The 23,777-nt window shown below is 39.2% G+C and overlaps 1 protein-coding gene across 3 annotated transcripts in view; it reads right to left on the bottom strand.

The window, feature by feature from the left end:
• LOC109679976 (transmembrane protein 150C) overlaps positions 1-23,777 on the bottom strand; it is a 79,976-nt gene that overhangs the window by 13,106 nt on the left and 43,093 nt on the right. For all 3 annotated transcript variants that reach the window (XM_074041896.1, XM_074041895.1, XM_074041894.1), the window contains exons 2-4: positions 1,042-1,131; positions 158-211; positions 16-48 (exon numbers count right to left, since the gene is read on the bottom strand). In XM_074041896.1, coding sequence (XP_073897997.1) covers positions 16-48; positions 158-211; positions 1,042-1,121 — 167 coding nt within the window. In that variant the 5' untranslated portion in view covers positions 1,122-1,131. The remainder of the gene's footprint in view (positions 1-15; positions 49-157; positions 212-1,041; positions 1,132-23,777) is intronic.

Here is a 23,777-nt window from a genome sequence, read left to right as displayed (position 1 = left end):
GAGTTACTGAGTTACCTTATGTATGGAGCATGCTTCACCCCGGGCTTCCTGGATAACAGAAGAGAGAGGCTCTGGTTAAAGCAGCTCAACCTCACCAGTGGCAAAGGGTTTGCTAAGTCTATGGGTGACCAATGGATTCCCCAGAGATAAACTTTACCTTTCAGCTGAATTTAATGGCAGAATTTTGTCATCTTCCACAGCTATAAAGTACCTATCAAGAAAGAATGACAAGCTTATAAAACAAAGCAATTGAAAACAAAAAACTCAATAATTATTTGTTTCCCAGTTTAATTAGATTAGGTATACTAAATCATATTCTTTTCTAACTAAGATGCTCTTTAACTACAATTCTTTGCCTAGAAGAACTAGGCCAGCTAGTTCTTTGAAGCTCAATTTTTTTAAAAAATTGATTTTCTTTAACTTTCAAAACACCCCCAAATTAATGGTGATGATTATAATCTGGAAACTGGAAAACAAAGAAATAAGCAAAACAGCTCTGAACAAACTAAAATTAGAATTCAGAGTTTTAATTTTTCAGGAACATGTGTCCACCATTCTCGAACTTCAAGGAGCTAAAATAATTTTCTTCAGGTGACTATGACTTGAAATAAGCAAGTGTGGGACCATTTTTGTGGTGAGCCAGGATTTCCAATGTACTGGTACTCATTTTATAAACATAACAGACCTCCTCACCGATAACTGGACTGTGAATGTAATCCACAGCAGATAGGTGTTAAATGAGAAAGTCTTGCAAATAGTGAATTCATATAACCAGTTTATGAAATGTTCATTGCACAAAAACATGAACTACAAAATAAAATCAGAATTCTTCATTACCAGCTTTGCACAATTTATTACTCAGCCTTGCTATTTAATTTGAGTAATAAAAGATGGAAAGAATGAGGACTTTGGCAAGGTTGAATTAGTAAATATATTATTTAAAACTACTTACGAATACATTCAAACAGATATGCCATCACAATTATTTTTTAATTTACTTCGCACCTGAATCTTTAAATTATTCATTAAGGGCATACTTACACGATCCATAATCCAGCTGAGGTAAACAAAGTAAATACAACAGGTAGAAACATCCATACACTGCATTTCTTCCCATCCATGCCTGTACCACTGAAATAAAATGAATGCTTGATTAATTAATTAATAAGGCAAAAAAGTCACCTAACTCTCTCAAGATGGAAAGGAAGTACAATTGGAAAAATGTGTTTTATGAAATCATGATTCAAATCTGTCATTTTTGCCATCTATTCAAATGAGAAATCCCTGGACCAGTTTCATAGGTGGTTGTTGTCTAGCACTAGATTAAATATTTCAGAGTCTTAACTTTGTGTGACCTGATGGAAAGTTTTCTCATAAAAGTGTTTATCCTGTATATGTTTGATATATTTAAGAAAAGACAAAGGGCTTTGGGTTAGCACTGTCAGGAAAAGAACAAGATACCAAGGCATCTTCCAACTTCCTTTCAGTGTTATTAACATTCATGCACTATGGGCATGGAGTGTACATAAGTCTACAGCATGGCAGACTGGAGTTTTAGAAACAAATGATTACTAAATAAACTAGCAACATGGGGAAATGAGAAAGGCTTTGCAAATATGAACTGTTCTCAGGACATGTTATTGAGCAGCTCTCTCAGTAGACTGTAAAGATGAATGTTCTGGAAAACAATGCATTAAATTAGCTCCAATAAACACACTGGAAAAAATAAAGATGTCAGGCACTCTTGGAAATTATATTTTTTATCGCAAAAATATATGAACAAAAATTCCTCCCCCTCAACGAAATGAAAACTAGAAGCTTCAGAATTGTCTATGAAAATTTATTGGTATCAAGCATAAAGAAATAACTGGTTAGCACTTTATATCTTATCTTTGCCTAAAACCATCAGACAAAATCTGTTAGAGATATTGAGTACTAACGTAATCATTAAGACAAAAAGCCCAGTTCTAAGAAGAGAAAATACACCAGTGACCTCCACTGGTGACCTGACAAACAAAATGATAATGTGATCAAATTTTTTTTAATTAGAAAAGACAATTTTGTTTTTTTGCAGTTCTGGGGATGGAACCCAGGGCCTTGTACATGCTAGGCAAGCGCTCTACCACTGAGCGACATCCCCAGCCTTTAAATGCTATTTCTAGGGAGATCTTTAGGGAGATCATTATTTAAAATTTACAACTAATTGTGATGAGTTCATTTATTGGATTTGAGCATGCTTTTCAGAGTACCCCCATTATATCTGCTTTCACATGCTGAGCCTCTCTGCACCTCCCAAGTGTTGACACCAGACAGAACATGATGCTCCCTTGAGGCTGGCAAACCAGTCCTTTCTGCAAGCGTCAGGATGTCTGGGTTCCTAGAATGATGTGCCAATTAAGGTGCTCTTTCTGACCAGGAGACAGACACCTGACCTGCTAACATGTGTTTAACAGTCATGCCTCAGTCTAAACACATATCTGGGCAGTAGTGTTAAATTACAGAATCTAGAAGTTGAAAGACATTAGAGAGGCACTTTCAATCAAATTAATCTAATCTAATCCAATCAAATTCACAATTATTGATACTCCACTTATGCCAGGTGGTACAACTGCTGAGTTGAGATCTAATAAATACAATTACGTATATGTACCAGTCTATGCAATATGTACAATCATCCCTCCTTACCTGAGAGGGTGTATCACAAGACTCCCTTAGAGTTTGCCTGAAACCATGGATAGCACTGACCCCATATATACTGTTTTTCCCCATATATACATGCATTTGCACTTAAAAGAAGCTCTTTACAGCTTCTTTTTTGGCATATATGAGTTGCCAGCATCACTATTCTCACTCTTTAGGTTAAGACTTGAAGACAAGCACTGTGATACCACAAGAGTTGATCAGCTAACTGAGATTGCTTCTAAGTGACTAATGGGAAGGCAGTATATACTATGTGGATACACTGTGCAAGGGTGATTCAAGTCCTGGGTAGGATGGAGCAGGATAGCGCAAGATTTTATCACACTACTCAGAACAGCATGCAATTCCAAGACTTAACAAAATGCTTATTTCTGGAACTTTCCATTTAATACTTTTGGATCATGGTTGATTATGGATAACAGAAACCATGGAAAATAAAACTGCAGATTAGGGGGACTAATATAAAAGGTACTGTATGAATTAGTGGTCCATGTCTTTCCAATTTGTATAATGTGGAAGAAAGGGGAACATTTTAAGTATACACCTGAAATGATCAGTCGGTATCAATTAATCTATGTCCAAAAAGTTGTGTGTTCATAATAAAGCTACTAGTTACATTAACAAAAATAATAACACCGATAGCCAAAATGTAGACATACAGAAAATAGGAGTGGTGAGTGAATAGGTAAAGCAGTCATTCTGGACCTGCCACTGAACAGGGTGCTCTGATAGAATAAGTTCTGCCGAGATAGTTATGTTGGAAAAAGTCTTACGAACTTGACGTCCCAACCTCAGCTTTGCAGAAACTGACTCCACAGGCCTGGCTCAGTTATTGAAATCAGAAACACTTTCTCCCTATCTCACTACAGGAAGATTGTTGAATTTGAAGAAAGGGAGAAAGATGTCAAAGACTGAGGCCTCCCAAGGTGGTAGTACCATGAAGGCTAACCCAAGTCCAGTACTTAAGATCTCTACAGTGACAGCGTGCTCCAATACACTCACAATTATCATTCCCAGAGGAGATGGTAACCCTTTCTGCATTAGTTTGCTGACAGTCACAATGCCAACCTACAAATATACAACAAGAAAGAGAACCGTCAAATGAACAACACTCACACTGGCTCCCATTTTAGGAACATCTATGTGGGAAGTCAGCATTTGCAAGCAGGAATATAGATGAAGTGTTAAAGAGACATCTCTACAAGCACGGAGACATGCTTATAACAGCTTTCTGCACTGATTTTCTGTAAAGGGAGGCAGTCTCACGGGACAGCAAGGCATAGGACCAAAAACCAGCTCAGCCACTCACTAGCGGGCTCCTTGGCAGATTATCCCATCACCTAAGCCTTAGTCTGACCATAGAGATAACTCGAATTTTTATAGGATTGTGGTGATTATGGCACAGATAAGCAACTCACAAAAAATCCATGTTCTATAAGTGCTGCACTGTAACTGCTGAGAGATGCTTGTGTTAGGACTGGTCCCCACTCTGCAGTGTCTCAGGACAACTGAGCACTCTCTTCTCTGGGCTTCCACTTTTCTAAAGGTACACAGGCCCTTACTTTCAGTTATAATTTTTTTTTCTTCAAATGGTTTTCCAAAAATTTATATTTTATCATCTTAATATTGAAGGTCTGCTTCCCTGACATTCTATGTTTTGGTACCTTTCAGTATGCACTCTCATTTGTTTTGGAAACATCTGAAGTGGCCAGTGGCCACTGTAGTTGGACCATTGACTGTGGTGGGTAAGTAAAACCATGGAAAGCAAGACTTCAGATAAGAGGGGGACTAATATGAAACATACTGTATGAACTAGTGGTCCATGGATAAATTGCTTTACTGTTAGTAATTTAACTCTCATAGAGCAACCTTACATTTAAATTCTGAGAAAACCATCTGTATCCCTTGCCTGATGATAAATGAAAATTGCCCTTTGTTAACTCTAAGGGATGCCTTGGGAGACGAAAAGGGTAAGTCTATGAATGGTTACCTTATTAGCTTGCAATGAACTACTTTGGTGCTTCTTAAGAATTTTTTACCTTGGCTATGTCCCACCCTGCTTTTTGAGCTAATTGCAAATTCACATGGAGTTGTAAGAAATAATACAATGAGCTCTTGTATGTCCTTCTCTCAGTCTCTCCAGGGGCAATTTCCTGCATACCAAAGTATAACATCACTAACAAGAAACTGGCTTTGATGCAATCCTTCACCTTTATTTGGATTTCACTGGTTTTGTATATACTCCTTTCACTGTGTATTTAGTTTTACGTAATTTTGCCACCTGCATAGGTTTGTGTGACTGTGTGATTATTTCCCATTTATATATTTGCTTTGAAGAAATTTTAATTTAAATCTTTTGCACATTTTAAAGTTGAGTTGTTTGGGTTTTTGTTGTTAAGTTTTAGTTCTTTATATATTCTGGATATTAATCCTTCATAAAATATATGATTTACAAAATTTTCTTCCATTATATATGCAAGTTGTCGTTTCACTCTATTGATAGTGTCCTTTGGTGCACAAAAGTTTTTGATTTTGATGAAGTACAATTCATCTAATTTTTGGTCTCTGATCCAAGAAAACACTGCCAAGTCCCATGTCATGAGGCTTTCCCTCTGTGCTTCCATCTAAGGGCTTTTAGTTCTAGTTCTCATTTCGGGCTTTGGTTCATTTTAGTTAAACTTTGTATACAGTGTAAGGTAGCCTCATTCTTTTGCATGTCATGATTCCAAACCATTTAATTAAAAGACTGTCTTTCCCCACTGAATGGTATTGGCACTTTACAAGGTCTCTTGCAGAACAAAAGTTTTTACTTTTGATAAAGCCTAACTTGCCAAAATTTCCTTGTATGGGTCATGCTTTTGATGTCAAGCCTAAGAACTCTGTCTCACCTTTGATCTCAAAGATTTTCTCCCATGTTCTTTTTTTCTGAAAGATTTGTAGTTTTACTTTTTTTTTTTTTTGGCTAGGCAGCTGCTCTACCACTTGAGCCATGTTTCCACCCTCCCCTTTTTTGCTTTAGGCAGGGGTCTCCCATGTTTACCTGGGTTGGTTTCAGATTGTGATCCTCCTACCTATGCCTCTCACACAGCTGGAATTACAAGTGTGCACCATATGCCTGGCTATGGTTTTACATTAAAACCTTTGATTTGGTTAAGTCTCAATTGTCTTATTGAATTGGGTTAGATCCTAGACTATGCATAAATTACTTTTGCAAGAATCAGGAAACATGTGACAATTTAAGTCAGACTTCTGTAGAACCAGAGAAAGATTCTTATGCTGAAGGACATAAACCATAGTCATAAAACATCTTACCACTCCAGGCTGTTCTAGGAACTGACAGGTATGAGCTTAAGATCAGAGGGCTGTGTGTGTGTGTATGTGTGTGTGTGTGTGTGTGTGTGTGTGTGTGTGTGTGTGTGTGTGTGTGTGGAGAGAGAGAGAGAGAGAGAGAGAGAAACCCCCTTTACCTACTCTACCTCCTTATCAACCTTTGCTCTACAAAACCTCCTGTTAAGTGCCAAGATCATCTAAGAACCAGAAAATCTGCAACTAAATACCAGAAAAATCAGCAAAAAGCTCTTCAGGACCAGTTCTGATTTTGTTAACCTACCAGTGTCCCTGTAGGACAGATCTTGGTTTTTATTTATTTTTCCCTCCCTGATAGAACTATGTTAACCAAAGGAAGAGGCTCTGTTATATGTACTTTCTCTCTCTCTCTCTCTCTCTCTCTCTCTGTCTGTCTGTCTTAGGTGGGACTGGATGAACTCAGGGCTTTATACTTGCAGAATAGGCACTCCATCATTACATTACTTCTCTTTTCTTATCCAAAGAATCTATTGGTTCTTCTTTAGTCAATTTATAACTTCTAATGTGACAACAGAACCTGCAGCAGAGAAACAACACTGCTGTGCTCTTTGTTCTTGGTGCTGGAGGTGCTAGCACCAAGGACCAACTCTGAGCTATTCCAGCTAGGCAAGTTCAGATAACTTACTTACCCAGAATAGTAAGGGAACAGACCTGTTAAATCAATTCTCCTGACTTTGCCTCACTGTTGCCTGAGGATTAAAGTTAAAACTCAGAAATGGTTCTCTTCCATCTTCCTAGACATCCTTAAAATAAACTGGTCCATTGCTTGCACATTAGAAAGGGTCACCCAAACTTTACTTACATTTCCCAGCAAGGATAAGTTCCCCTGTTTTCCTGGCTACATGAATAAGCCTCTTTAAGGACAGGGAGGGGGAAGGAATGTTCCACACTGCTAAGAGTTTTATCTTTGCATTCTGTATTGTACTTCTTTTTTGATTCTGTATAATATTTACTCTATTGAAACTAACCTTCCAATAATATTTCATAGTAAAAAACTAAGGATAAGTCGCCATGTCTTAAATGGCTGATTATATATGGAATGTCATCTAATAAGCTTCTGAGAAAAGGAGAAAAAGAGCCAGAGTTGCATAAACCTTCTTGAAAGGGTTCAGCATTAAGGTTTGGAAGACTCTCCTCCAAATGGTACTATTTATCCAAATGTCTTGCAAAGCTGTTCTCCAGATGGTCAAATCTTCCCAGAGAGCCAACCCTGCCAACTCTGTACATTTCTACCATGTGTTCTTTCCTTCCAATAAATGTCATTCCCCAAGTGTGAGTGATCTGCACTCTCTTGCCCAATCTGTGGTGTGAGTGCAATACGTGGGGACTCCAGCACTATTAGTGAGGTGATGGAAACCCCCATCTTCTATCTACTCCTTTTGTGGCCTGGTGTCCCTGAAGCTCTCATTTTTCCAGAGAGGAAATGAATTGTAGCAGAAAGATTGTGGTGGCTCCCACTATAGATTGTGGTGGCTCCCTCTATAGATGAGAGAAATGTTACAATCTCATGAAAGTAAAGTTGTATTCTACTCATATATAACGTTATTACCTAAGATCCACCACTGCTTTTACTGGCTAAAAGGGGTCTTTATAAAGTCAAAGTCATAGGATTATTCGTACTTTTATCATCAAATTCCAAACAGCATAAACTAATGAAGCCATCAAAGCCAAAGGATACAGCATACTGTTACCAATGGCAGTCCTGGAGGAGAAGCTTTCTACTCTATTAAGCAATGGCTAGGGAGATTCCAAGATGGCGGCTAGAGGTAGGAAGCAGAAAGCGACCCTCCTATAGTGAAATCTTGGAGAGATGCTGGAGACACACTTTGCAGGCATAATCACCGAGAAAAGGCATAACTTTGACCCCTCCACATCTCCAGCTGGTGCAGAGAATCTCCACTTCACGTTAAACGGAGAAACGAGGAGGGCCGCGGGGGCCGCCAGTGGCCGGCGCCCATACGGCTTGGGAAGATGCAGACCAGGTGAGCTTCACGGTACTGCGGTTCCCCCACAGACAAGCCTGGGCCAGAGCAGCATAGCCCCCTGGACAGACTGACCTCCACCAGGGAAAAAAAAAAAAGAGAAACTGAGTAATAAGCAATAAGAACAGTTAAGACACGCTGGAAAGAGGGTGGGGCACCCTGAGCGCTGAAGATTGGGGGAAGGGAATCCTTCCCGGGACTGTAAATAAACGAGCCGGGTGGGCCGGAGAGCCTCTGGCGGGAGCGGGGCACGTGCCCAGCAACCAGGAGCGGGACGCTTGTGAGAGTGGAGGAGGGAGGAAAACTCCACAGGAGAGGAGGGAAGACCCACTTCCCACATGAACTGTAAACAAACATGGCGGCCGGCAGGAGCAGCAGCACTGCCCAGTAAGCAGGAGCAGGGAAAGCTTCTGAAAGTGGCAGTGGGAGGAAAACTTCAGAGGAGAGGGGGGAAGACCCACCTCCCACATGAACTATAGATAAACACGCAGGCCTGACAATGCGGGGGCAGTGTCACCTTTCCCAGTGCTTGGAAAGGGGAAAGCCTGTAGCAGAGGCTCCCGCACAGGAGAACTCTGAGCAAACAAAGCCTGTGGGACCAGGTGAGTGCTAGCTCACCCCAGAGATCTGCATAAATAACGCCGCCAGCTACAGGCTGAGAGCAGCAGGCAGGCAAGCCACAGTTGCAGATACCACTCTCAGAACTGTCTCCAGACGCTTTTTTTTCTTTTTCTCCCTACCTTTGATGAGAGAACAACTGAATTACACCTGCAAGCCGAAAAACTTACTGAAACTGTATTGCACTTGAACTTGGGACAATTGGTGGGGCTTTTGTGTGTGTGTGTGTGTGTGTGTGTGTGAGTGTGTAGTTTTGTTCTACTTTATGCATCCCCTTTGATGAGACAACTACAGAACAACATCTGAGGCACCAACTCCAGGACTGGAGATTGAGACTGACACCCAAATTATTAAGACTGAAACTGCATCGCATATAAACTTGGAAGTTTTTTGGTTTTTTTTTTTTTTTAATTTTCTATTTTATTTTAATTCATTTTTATATATAGATATTACTTTCATTTACTTATTTTTTATTTTTTTTATCTTTGATTTTCAATCCTCTCTCTGTCTCTCTAATGTCTGTTCAGCTTACTGTCAATTAGCACACTAACACTCCCTGTTTATACCTTTGAAACTCTCTTGTCTGATACCTTGTTCTGCTTTCTCCCTCTTGTCTGTATATTTGTTTTCCCCTTTTCTTTAACTTCTTGCTTTCCATCTCAGCTCACTCTTCCATTCTAAATATTACCATTGTTATTATTACAAGCTAGAAAATACTTAATTGCACACAGTACAGGGACAGTAACAACACCAAGGACAATGACAGGAAGACAGAAAAAACAGGGAAACCAGTTTCCCCACAGCAAAAAATTAGTACAGGAACCAGAGGGGAATGAAGAGAACAGAAACTCAGAGCCAGACTCCAACAAAATGAAGATAAACTATGCCAAAGGACCCAATGAAGCCCACAAGAATAATTTAAAGAAGACATACTACAAGTACTCAATGAGAATTTTATAGAGATGATACTGGATAAGGTCAACCAAAATGTACAGGAGACACTCAAGAAATTCCAAGACAATAAAAATAGAGAATTTGAAAAAGCAAAAGAAGAAATAAAGGAAGCCATAGAAGCACTGTATAAATGCCAAAGTGAAAGAGAGAACACAATGAATAAATGGATAAATGAACTCAGGACAAAAATAGACAACAATAAAGAAGAAAACTGCCAGGATATGGAAAACCTCAGAAAAAAGAATGAAACAGAACTGCAAAACAAAACGGAAGATTAATCCAGCAGAATAGAACAAACAGAAGACAGAATCTCAGAACTTGAAGATGAAATGGTAATTAAAGGAAAAACCAAAGAACTATTAATTAAACAACTCAAGACCTGTGAAAAGAAAATGCAAGAACTCACTGACTCCATCAAAAGACCAAACTTGAGAATCATGGGCATCGAAGAAGGAGAAGAGGTGCAAGCGAAGGGAATGTGTAATATATTCAACAAAATAATAACGGAAAATTTCCCAAATCTAGAGAAAGATATTCCCATACAAATGCAAGAGGCCTCCAGGACACCAAACAGACCAGATCAAAATAGAACTACTCCATGACATATCATCATTAAAACAACAAGTTCAGAAACTAGGGAAAGAATATTGAAGGCTGTAAGAGAGAAAAAACAAGTAACATACAAAGGTAAACCCATCAAAATCACAGCAGACTTCTCAACAGAAACATTAAAAGCAAGAAGAGCGTGGGGTGAGATCTTCCGGGCACTGAATGAAAATAACTTCAACCCCAGGATACTCTACCCAGCAAAGCTGTCATTCAAAATAGATGGAGCAATAAAAGTCTTCCATGATAAGCAGAAACTAAAACAATATGTGACCACAAAGCCACCACTACAAAAGATTCTTCAAGGGATCCTGCACACAGAAAGTGACACCCAACTTAACCATGAAAAGACAGGCAGCACCAAATCACAGGATAAGAAAAAGCAAGACAGTAGAGAGTAACATCAAGTTAGGTACACACAATCAAACTTTCAAACAACCAAGACAACTAAATGGCAGGAATCACCACATACCTATCAGTACTAACGCTTAATGTTAATGGACTTAATTCACCCATCAAAAGACACCGTTTGACAAAATGGATTAAAAAAGAAGATCCAACAATTTGTTGCTTACAGGAGACTCATCTCACTGACAGAAATAAGCATATGCTTAGGATGAAAGGCTGGAAGAAGATTTACCAAGCCAATGGCCCCCGAAAACAAGCAGGAGTAGCAATACTTATCTCTGACAAAGTAGACTTCAAACCTACATTGATCAAACGAGATTAAGAAGGACATTCCATACTAATAAAAGGGGAAATAGACCAAAAGGAAATAATAATCATCAATCTGTACGCACCCAATGTCAACACACCCAATTTCATCAAACATACCCTGAAAGACCTAAAAGCATATATAAACGCCAACACAGTGGTTGTGGGAGACTTTAACACTCCATTATCATCAATAGATAGGTCATCCAAACAAAAACTCAATAAAGAAATCCAAGATCTAAAATATGCAATAGATCAAGTGGACCTAGTAGATGTCTACAGAACATTTCATCCAACCTCTACACAATATACATTCTTCTCAGCAGCCCATGGAACCTTCTCCAAAATAGATCATATCCTAGGGCACAAAGCAAGCCTCAGCAAATATAAGAAAATAGAAATAATACCGTGCATACTATCTGACCACAATGCAGTAAAAGTAGAACTCAACAACAAAAGTAAAGACAAAAAACATGCAAACAGCTGGAAACTAAATAACTCATTACTTAATGAAGAATGGATCATCGATGCAATAAAAGAGGAAATTAAAAAGTTCCTGGAAGTCAATGAAAATGAAAACACAACCTACTGGAACCTATGGGACACAGCTAAGGCAGTCTTGAGAGGAAAGTTTATAGCCATGAGTGCATATATTAAAAAGATTGAAAGATCCCAAATCGATGACCTAATGATACATCTCAAACTCGTAGAAAAACAAGAACAAGCAAATCCCAAAACAAATAGAAGGAGAGAAATAATAAAAATAAGAGCTGAAATCAACGAAATATAAACCAAAAAAACCATACAAAGAATTAATGAAACAAAAAGTTGGTTCTTTGAAAAAATAAACAAGATCAACAGATCCCTGGCAAACCTGACTAAAATGAGGAGAGAAAAAACCCAAATTAGTAGAATTAGGAGTGCAAAAGGGGAGCTAACAACAAACACCATGGAAGTCCAGGAAATCATCAGAGACTACTTTGAGAACCTATATTCAAATAAATTTGAAAATCTAAAAGAAATGGACAGATTTCTAGAAACATATGATCATCCAAAACTGAACCAAGAGGAAATTAATCACCTGAATAGACCTATAACACAAAATGAAATTGAAGCAGCAATCAAGAGTCTCCCCAAAAAGAAAAGTCCAGGAACTGACAGATTCTCTGCTGAATTCTATCAGACCTTTAAAGAAGAACTGATACCAACCCTCCTTAAACTGTTCCATGAAATAGAAAGGGAAGGAAAACTGCCAAACACATTTTATGAAGCCAGTATTACACTTATCCCAAAACCAGGCAAAGACACCTCTAAAAAGGAGAACTGCAGTCCAATCTCCTTAATGAACATTGATGCAAAAATCCTCAACAAAATAATGGCAAACCGAATTCAGCAACACATCAAAAAGATTATTCACCACGACCAAGTAGGCTTCATCCCAGGGATGCAGGGGTGGTTCAACATACGAAAATCAATAAACGTAATAAACCACATTAACAGAACCAAAGACAAAAACCACTTGATCATCTCAATAGATGCAGAAAAAGCCTTTGATAAGATCCAACATCATTTCATGATAAAAGTTCTAAGAAAACTAGGAATAGAAGGAAAGTTCCTCAACATTATAAAAGCTATATATGACAAACCTACAGCCAGCATTATACTTAACGGAGAAAAATTAAAACCATTCCCTCCAAAATCAGGAACCAGACAAGGATGCCCACTATCTCCACTCCTATTCAACATAGTACTGGAATTCCTAGCCAGAGCAATTAGGCAAGAAGAAGGAATAAAAGGAATACAAATAGGTAAAGAAACTGTCAAAATATCCCTATTTGCAGACGACATGATCCTATACCTTAAAGACCCAAAAAAACTCTACTCAGAAGCTTCTAGACATCATCAATAGCTATAGCAAGGTAGCAGGATATAAAATCAACATAGAAAAATCATTAGCATTTCTATACACTAACAATGAGCAAACGGAAAAAGAATGTATGAAAACAATTCCATTTACAATAGCCTCAAACAAAATCAAATACCTAGGTGTAAACCTAACAAAAGATGTGAAAGACCTCTACAAGGAAAACTATACACTTCTGAAGAAAGAGATTGAGGAAGACTATAGAAAGTGGAGAGATCGCCCATGCTCATGGATTGGTAGAATCAACATAGTAAAAATATCGATACTCCCCAAAGTAATCTACATGTTTAATGCAATTCCCATCAAAATTCCAATGACATTCATTAAAGAGATTGAAAAATCTACTGTTAAATTTATATGGAAACACAAGAGGCCACGAATAGCCAAGGCAATACTCAGTCAAAAGAACAATGCAGGAGGTATCACAATACCTGACTTCAAACTATATTACAAAGCAATAACAATAAAAACAGCATGGTACTGGCACAAAAACAGACATGAAGACCAGTGGAACAGAATAGAGGATCCAGATATGAAGCCACACAACTATAAGCAACTTATCTTTGACAAAGGAGCTAAAAATATACGATGGAGAAATAGCAGCCTCTTCAACAAAAACTGCTGGGAAAACTGGTTAGCAGTCTGCAAAAAACTGAAACTAGATCCATGTATATCACCCTATACCAAGATTACCTTAAAATGGATCAAGGATCTTAATATCAGACCCCAAACTCTTAAGTTGATACAAGAAAGAGTAGGAAATACTCTGGAGTTAGTAGGTATAGGTAAGAACTTTCTCAATGAAACCCCAGCAGCACAGCAACTAAGAGATAGCATAGATAAATGGGACCTCATAAAACTAAAAAGCTTCTGTTCATCAAAAGAAATGGTCTCTAAACTGAAGAGAACACCCACAGAGTGGGAGAAAATATTTGCCAACTATACATCAGACAAAGGACTGATAACCAGAATATACAGGGAACTTAAAAAACTAAATTCTCCCAAAACTAATGAACCAATAAAGAAATGGGCAAGTGAACTAAACAGAACTTTCTCAAAAGAAGAAATTCAAATGGCCAGAAAACACATGAAAAAATGCTCACCATCTCTAGCAATAAAGGAAATGCAAATTAAAACCACGCTTAGATTCCACCTCACCCCTGTTAGAATAGCCATCATCAGCAACACCACCAACAACAGGTATTGGCGAGGATGCGGGGAAAAAGGAACCCTCTTACACTGTTGGTGGGAATGTAGACTAGTACAACCACTCTGGAAAAAAATTTGGAGGCTACTTAAAAAGCTGGACATCGATCTAGCTGGACATCGAAAAGCTGGACATTTGATCCAGCAATACCACTCTTGGGGATATACCCAAAAGACTGTTACTCCAGAGGCACCTGCACATCCATGTTTATTGCGGCACTATTCACAATAGCCAAGTTATGGAAACAGCCAAGATACCCCAGCACTGACGAATGGATTAAGAAAATGTGGTATCTATACACAATGGAATTTTATGCAGCCATGAAGAAGAACAAAATGTTATCATTCGCTGGTAAATGGATGGAATTGGAGAACGTCATTCTGAGTGAGGTTAGCCTGGCTCAAAAAATGAAAAATTGTATGTTCTCCCTCATATGTGGACATTAGATCAAGGGCAAACACAACAAGGGGATTGGACTATGAGCACATGATAAAAGCGAGAGCACACAAGGGAGGGGTGAGGATAGGTAAGACACCTAAAAAACTAGCTAGCATTTGTTGCCCTTAACGCAGAGAAACTAAAGCAGATACCTTAAAGCAACTGAGGCCAATAGGAAAAGGGGAACAGGTACTAGAGAAAAGGTTAGATCAAAAAGAATTAACCTAGAAGGTAACACCCACACACAGGAAATCAATGTGAGTCAATGCCCTGTATAGCTATCCTTATCTCAACCAGCAAAAACCCTTGTTCCTTCCTATTATTGCTTATACTCTCTCTACAACAAAATTAGAAATAAGGGCAAAATAGTTTCTGCTGGGTATTGGGGGGGGAGACGGAGGGGGCAGAGTGGGTGGTAAGGGAGGGGGTGGGGGCAGGGGGGAGAAATGAACCAAGCCTTGTATGCACATATGAATAATAAAAGAAAAATGAAAAAAAAAAAAGAAGTGTGGTGCTGTGGTATATGACTACAGTTAGCACGTATTGAGAGGCTGGCTATTTGCTAGACACTGTTTTGAGTGTTTTCATTATATTTTCAACCTTCATAAAAACATTATGAGGTTTGTATCATTATTGGTCCCTCTTTACCAATGAAGAAACTGTGGCAGAGAGAGGATTTAGCCAAGGTCATACAACTAGTAAGTGGCATAGCTGGAATTCCCAAGCCCTGGTCACCTAGCTGCAGAGTGGATAACTCTAGCTGCCTCTGTCCACAGCCCTAGTGTGTACAAATAGCACTTGTTTTAACAAGCATACACTTTCTAGCCCTAGAAAATAGCATCTTAACTTTTGTGATATGTCAGTCATTGTTAGAAGTGGTGTCTCTAGCTGCAAACAGAGATGATCCAGTGGACTATCAGTTTTCCATTTGTAGGTGGAAATGTTTAGCCATTTTTTTTCATTTTTCTTTTATTATTCATATGTGCATACAAGGCTTGGTTCATTTCTCCCCCCTGCCCCCACCCCCTCCCTTACCACCCACTCCGCCCCCTCCCTCTCCCCGCCCCAATACCCAGCAGAAACTATTTTGCCCTTATTTCTAATTTTGTTGTAGAGAGAGTATAAGCAATAATAGGAAGGAACAAGGGTTTTTGCTGGTTGAGATAAGGATAGCTATACAGGGCATTGACTCACATTGATTTCCTGTGTGTGGGTGTTACCTTCTAGGTTAATTCTTTTTGATCTAACCTTTTCTCTAGTACCTGTTCCCCTTTTCCTATTGGCCTCAGTTGCTTTAAGGTATCTGCTTTAGTTTCTCTGCGTTAAGGGCAACAAATGCTAGCTAGTTTTTTAGGTGTCTTACCTATCCTCACCCCTCCCTTGTGTGCTCTCGCTTTTATCATGTGCTCATAGTCCAATCCCCTTGTTGTGTTTGCCCTTGATCTAATGTCCACATATGAGGGAGAACATACAATTTTTCATTTTTTGAGCCAGGCTAACCTCACTCAGAATGATGTTCTCCAATTCCATCCATTTACCAGCGAATGATAACATTTTGTTCTTCTTCATGGCTGCATAAAATTCCATTGTGTATAGATACCACATTTTCTTAATCCATTCGTCAGTGCTGGGGCATCTTGGCTGTTTCCATAACTTGGCTATTGTGAATAGTGCCGCAATAAACATGGATGTGCAGGTGCCTCTGGAGTAACAGTCTTTTGGGTATATCCCCAAGAGTAGGGGATCAAATGGTAGATCGATGTCCAGCTTTTTAAGTAGCCTCCAAATTTTTTTCCAGAGTGGTTGTACTAGTCTACATTCCCACCAACAGTGTAAGAGGGTTCCTTTTTCCCCGCATCCTCGCCAACACCTGTTGTTGGTGGTGTTGCTGATGATGGCTATTCTAACAGGGGTGAGGTGGAATCTTAGTGTGGTTTTAATTTGCATTTCCTTTATTGCTAGAGATGGTGAGCATTTTTTCATGTGTTTTCTGGCCATTTGAATTTCTTCTTTTGAGAAAGTTCTGTTTAGTTCACTTGCCCATTTCTTTATTGGTTCATTAGTTTTGGGAGAATTTAGTTTTTTAAGTTCCCTGTATATTCTGGTTATCAGTCCTTTGTCTGATGTATAGTTGGCAAATATTTTCTCCCACTCTGTCAAGTACAAACCTTGGGTGTAACAGTAGTTCCCCCCAAAATTATATTGCTCAATGACCTCATACTCAGTTTGTATAAGAACACTCTGCGATATTCTATGAAATCATCGAATGACACTCTTGTCAGAATGTGTCCCTGTTGTTAAGTGACACATGACTATGCTCTACTTCCAGTGCTGTTTAGGTCTTCAGTTATCTTTTTTGCTTTGTAATTAATCAGGAAATGAGCTCCCTGACGTACTAATTTTTCATGAGCCAGCTGGACTGGGGCAGAAAAGATTAATGAGCTACCCACTAACGACAAGTACTGCCACAGTGTCTATGAACCAAGATCCTCTCTCTGGGAATCTTTGCTTTGCGTGTCATGGGCAAATGTGAAGTGTTCATATTGTGTTGTAATTCATTTGCAATTGTGAGTGGTAATGACAAGAACTGTGCTTTTTTTTTTCTAAAATGTTTACAGACTTTGAAAAATAACTCAGCATGGGGAAAAATGCAAAACAGCCAAGAAATAAGTCACAAGCCAACCATTAAAATTTTTTTCACTAAATCTTAAATCTGGGAAAGTACAGTCCTTGGGTGACCTGGTATCACCTTAAAAATACATGACTTCCTGCAATCAGCAGATATAAACAATATCATTAAATCTGTGAGGTCAATCCACTGTCCTGCAAAATTTTTCATGAGCACTGGCAGGAAACAATAACAAAAAAACAAAAACTGATTGGTTTTTCTCCAATATTCTCTTGATTCTAAAGCAATCACCTACATTCAATTGACACATGACTCTAGGGATCTTTTTATGCTGCGGCCCCAAGGATTGTTTTTGTTAGAAACAGATGGAACACACTGGTCCAATACTGTTCATGGGATAATCCCAGAAGGAATTCCCTTTTAACAGTACTTCATTATTTTATAAATTTTTAAAGGATATTTTAATTATACTGAGGAGGATTCATAGTGACAATTCTGATTAGACTTATATTGTACATTATTTACATTGTCCCCATCACCTCTCTCCCTCAACCTCCTCCCTGCCCACCTAAAGCAATTGCAAGAAGTTTCTCAGTTCCATTTCATATGCGTATGTGAAGTCCATCTATCGTATACCATCACCTTAATCTCCTTCATTTACCCTCCCTCTATTAGCACTTTAATTTAATATGGTCTTAGAGTTTCTATACCAAGAGCCCCCTTAGAGTCCACTTATGTCTTTAGTAATAATAATGAACACTGCCCACATGGGACAGCTATAACCAGCAACTCAACAGTCATTTCTTCTCTTTTTTTTATAGCTAACAGAAGTCTAATTTTACTCAAGACAGCAATGTGCTCAATACACAGGTGTAGGAGGTCATGACTAGTAAAGCCAAGCATAGATATCTTGTTTTTCTTTGACAAATACTATTTCAGACACACTTGTGCCTGCCAATGAAATGCAAAAAAGAAGTCTACTAAGTATCAGATGGGAAGATTTTGCACCCCTGATAATGGAAAGCCTCTTTTTCACCCACCTTCCTTCTTTCCTACTTGGGATGATGTAGTGAAAATACAGTACCTGTGCTATGGTAGCCATGATGTAATCATGAGACAAACATGAGGACCCAAGCTAACAATGCCACTAACAATGACAGAATAGAAGGTAGAAGGAATTAGTCCTTGACAACACCATGAAGTCACTGCGCCTAAGTCCTAATACTACCACTCTCCAAACTTCTTAGAACGTAAATCAATTAAAGATCTTTATTACTGTAGATTGGTACAGCACCAAACTCAACAAATGACCACTCAACTAGACTATAACTAGCAACCTCCCTGTAAGTGTAGCCTTGTGAATAAATTATCTCCAAGGAATATGAGTTAAAATTCATATGATAATACTGTTACAATACACAGGAAAAGCTCCATGTTTTCTAGAGATGTTTACCAAAGTATTTTAAGGACAACCGTCAAAATGTAAAATTTAATTTAAAATTTTTCATCAACAGGATGATAAAAAATTTTAGAAGTGGCAAGGGTTATACAACACTGAATTTTACACTTAAAATGATGAAAATGGCAAACTTTGTTATGCATGTATATTTCACTGCAATGAACAAAGTTTTAAAAACACTAATTAGAATGGCTACTGTTGATAAAAAATAACAAATGTTGGTCAGGATGTGAAGAAATCCTACTACCATTATGTAGTGTTGCTGAGAATGTAAAATAGTGTAGCTGCTATGGAAAAAAGTATGGTGGTCCCTCAAAAAATTAAAAATAGAGTTACCGCCTGATGCAGAAATTCCACTCCAGGGTATATAGAACTGTAAGAACTTGAACATATATCTGTACATGTATGGTCATAGCAGCATCATTTATAATAGCCAAAAGGCAGAAATAACCTGGTGCCCATCAACAGAAATACGGATAAACAAAATGTGTCATATACCTCCAATCAAATATCATTCAGCTTTTAAAAGGAAGGAAATTTTGACATGTGTTACAACATGGATGAATCTTGAAGACATTATCCTAAGTGAAACAGATCACTCACAAAAGGACAAACACTTTATGATTCCACTTTCATGTGCTGTCGCGCGTAGTCAAAGCTATAGAGACAGAAAGCAGAATGGAGGTTGACAGGTTCTGGCTGTGGTGGGGAATAGGAAGTTATTGTTTAATGAGCACAGAGTATCCTGTTTTTAAGATTTTTTTTGTTGTTGTTGTTTTCTTGTGGAGTTGGGGATTGAACCCAGGGCCTCACACATGCTAGACAAGCACTCTACCACTGAGCTATATCCCCAGCCCCAGAGTTTCATTTTTGACACTGATTGCACACTTAAAAATGGTAGACATGGTAAATTTTATGTTAGAATATTTTATCACAATTTTATAAAAAATAACATACAGGAAATGAATTACAAAAATTTGTTACAAACCAAATTTTTGTCCCTTCATCCTTAAAACAACTGTCACCGAACCTAACCTAACTTGGAAGTCTGTAACTAGACTGATTTTCAAAGATCAATACAAAGGACAAGAAGTGCTTAGATGTGTGGGGACCTGAAGGGCTGGGGAAGCCAATGACTTCTACACCTCACCTCACACAGCAGGAGATCAGCAATGGGAATATGGTGTTGCCATCCCTTCAAGTGAGCTGTTTCACAGGCCTCAACACACCTGCTCTGAAACTGAGAGAAGGGAGTATGGAGGGCAAAGAAACACAGAAATGAAGCAGGAAGAAGACTCAGGTCTTGAGAGGAATGTCCAGAGATCCCTGCTATGTGAATTGGCAAGCAGGTAGATCAGAAGCCAGCCGAGTTTCTGAGAAAACAGAATTAACAAAGGGACCACGATCAAACCAGTAACCTGCATGCCTGCTGTCCTCTCAGACCCATGCCTTTGCACCACAGGGAGTGGGCAGCAAAGGCCCCCAGGAAGGCCTATCTCTAGCATCACTTCAGATTAAGCCAAGGAAGAAAGTGAACTGGAAGAATCCCTCCCACAAGGGCAAGAGCAAGGGCACTCATCCTAAAGAGCAGAAGCAGAGTCCAACCAAGTCTTTCTCCACTGAGATAGGCACCTTCCCACTGCCTGCCCAGGATGGCAGCATTGCTACAAACACAGGGCTGCTGTGTGTATTTCTCTCTCCCTGTTTTGAATGAGAGTTTTAACTGTGATTTTTCTACTCCCTGTTCCACCACTATAGATGGAGTGTGAGTATATGAGTACAGAAAGGTAGAGTATGAGTGTAGTTCATCGGTTATGAGACCATTAGGGACCACATCTTCTGACCTTGTAGAAAGGACTGTGTATTACCCAGAGACCATGGGCTTTTGGTTCGAACATTTACTGCATGCGACTTTTTCATATTCCTTGAGGTAAAGCCAGTTCTGTGTATTGGAAATAGGGTGTTTGCTCATACTGGCCCGAGGCATTGACTGCGGCAACAACTACTAGCTGTCTATGAAAACCCATTCTCTCCTTCTTCCATTGTGTTGGAAGAATGCTAGAAATATGGCTGCCTGGCTCCTCTGTGCTGTGACACAGCCACGTGATTAAATGTCATAATGGAATGTGAGCAGGAAGAATGAGTGCCACTTACTGGCCTGGTGCATGCATCTCTTAAACAATCCCTAAACTGAGACAGCAAGGATCAAAACACAGAAGCTATGTTGCAGACGGCATATCTATGATGGATACCTTCTCTCCCGTTGATATGGACCATCCACCCTAGACTGTTATATGAATTAAAAAAGAGCTTCATTTTTAAGCCATATTATTGTTACATGAATTTTAAAAAAGAACCTAATTTTTATGCCTTATTAGTTTTGGATTACTTGTTACAGCAGCAGAACTTTTATTCGAGCTTAGATAGTCAGATACTCTGTTAACTGAAATCCAAACATCCCATCTCACACCTCACATGATTACCTATCAAAATGATGAAGTCACTCTGTTCATGAGCTACTTGAGAGGTACCACAATTCTTAGGTGGTACTAATTTAATAGAATGCTGCCCTAGAAATTTGGTGATAACCAAGAGCCCCAAGTAATGAGGTGCTTTCCCTCATTACTTGGTAGTGGCCAATTTTTGAGAACATATTTTTTTTTACAAACACTTAAAAATAAATGTTTGTAAAATCTTTCCCCTAAAGATTTGGCTGTATTTTATAGCTCCTGAATCAAATGAGTACTTACAGTTTCATGGAGGTATCATTACTGATTTCATAGATGACAATGAGGTGACTACTCCTAATATGCCTAATTGGGCAGTTCTAAACAATCTTTTTTATATACATGTATATAAATGGAAAAATGATACCTGTTGAAACAATCCAGGAATGGCCGGGGGGTGGGGGGGGGCGGGGAAGTAGGGGGAGGGGAGATAAAGGAGAATGGTGGAGGGGGTGAATTTAAGTATGATATATTTGGTATATTGTAAGAACTTTTGTAATTGTCACAATGTATCCCCACCCAGCACACACACAAAAAAGAATCTTTTCTAATCCTTTTACCATATGCAATTATTTCCTGTGCCTTCCCATCCCTAAGGATAGAAACAAAAAAAAAATCCATGAAAGGTCTGACCATGAGCTAAGTGAAAATGAGATCCTTGTGATAAGCTGCCCTGGTCCACAGCTTTGAAACAGCATCACAGTGGCTAGCTCCAAGTGCCAGAACCAGCAGCGAGCCCTCATGATGCTGGCTCTTTCTTCCCAGGCTCTGTCAATAGCACCTTAAGCCTGGTTCAGTGAAAACAACCAAACATGAAACAAATCACAGCAAAAAAAAAAAACCCTGCCCCCACCCAATTCCCCAGAAGACAGAGAAAGCCTGTACATCCAAGGGATGGGAATGTAAGAGGCAAATTCAGGTTGAAGCTTAGGCATTAGCCTAAGCAAGGGTAGATAGAATATAAAGACCAAGAAATGTCAGGCCAATGCATTTGACTGTCAAGCCCCAAACCCTGAACTAGGATCTTCTCCCTGAACAAGCTGACACTGCTTGATGGATGTGTTTTACCAAAGGTAATGGTCAAAATGACCATTCTCTCACACTCCAGCATAATGGGAACTAGCACAGAGCAAGAACCATGAGCACGTGTCCTGGATCCAGAATCTCAGGTTTTGAATCCAGGCTCTGCCACTTGGTAGCTGAGTGATGCTGTGCCAATAGCTTAACCTCACTAAGGCTCAATTTTCTCATTGTAAAATGGGATCCTAACATTATCTACTTCTTTGATCTATAGTGAAGCCTAAGACTGCTTGATAAGCACATGGCAGGTACGCGATAGCTGGAAGCTATTGATATAAATGGTTGCATTAGTATCACTGATGCCATCCAAGGAAAGGCAGCAAAACTGCAGATTTATTCCAGCTTAATGGTGACTGCTGAGGAATTTGGTCAGGAACCCGAAAGAGAATGTAAGATAGGGTTTCAGTGCTCTCTTGGTGAAGCAGGGTATGACCTTTAAAAAAATCCTTCAAGCAGTCCCTTGGAAATTACTTTATGCTAATGAAACTTCTCTGGAAGGACAAACAGCACATGGAATACACCAAAGCAGAGATTGTTTGTTAGGGTTCAGATGGATGCTATGCATCATCCTGCATCCTTCCCCCAGGAAGAAACTGATCAACAACTCAGAACCCCCGAACACTCAGGACCACTATATCACCAGAACGACAAATGATGAAACCAGGGATGTATAAAATGCAGTGAGCTTCCTCATGCCTGCTCTTCCAAAGCTAGTTGGCACTCTGCAGACCTGTGTAAGGTGATCTGATACAGTTTCTCCCTTCATATAGGACCCTATACAAAAAGCAACCTGGACCAACCTTCCTATCTCTCCCAAATCCTTCTTTATCACAGATGATTGAGCTTTGTTAATCTTAAGCATGTACAAGGCTATAGGTTATGAATGAGAGTATATCTGCAGAATTAGAAGCAAGATTAGTAAAAGTCACTGTGTTGTTTACTTTTGTTTGCTTGTTTTGCAGTGCTTGGGATTGAATTTAGGATTTCACACATGATAAGCAAGTGCTCTACTACTAAGCTATATCTTAGATTTGCAATGGTTAATTTTAACTTCATTCAACTTGGCTGGATTAAGGGATGCCCAGATAACTTGTAAAACATTATTTTTGGCTGTGTCCATGAGTGTGTTTCTGGAAGAGAAGAGCAGTAGAATCAGGAGATCAAGTGTAGATGGTATCAACTAACCTGTTGAGGGTCCGAATAGAACAAAAATGGTGGATGGAGGGCGAACTCTCTCTTCTTGAGCTGGGACATCCATCTTCTCTTCTCTTGCCCTTGGACAGCAGAACTTCAGGTTCTTGAGCCTTAGAACTCTAAACTCACATTAGTGACCCTCCTGGGTTCTTGGGCCTTCACTTGGACTGAATTATACCACTGGTTTCCCTGAGTTTCCAGCTGGCAGGCAGCACACGGTGGTACTCTGACCTCCACAGTCATATGAGCCAATTCCTAGAAAAGTTCTCTTGCAGGTATGTGTATCCTGTTGGTTCTGTTTCTCTGCAAACGCCTCACTATGTCAATCATCAATAAGGCATCTCCACAGTTAATGGATGAGATTAAGCAGACAGAGCTGTAACACAGCCTAGCAAAGAC

Source organism: Castor canadensis, chromosome 9, assembly GCF_047511655.1.
Source record: "Castor canadensis chromosome 9, mCasCan1.hap1v2, whole genome shotgun sequence".
Lineage (NCBI taxonomy): Eukaryota > Metazoa > Chordata > Mammalia > Rodentia > Castoridae > Castor > Castor canadensis.
Note: the sequence above shows the minus strand (reverse complement) of the source record. Positions and strands in the feature narration are given on the sequence as shown.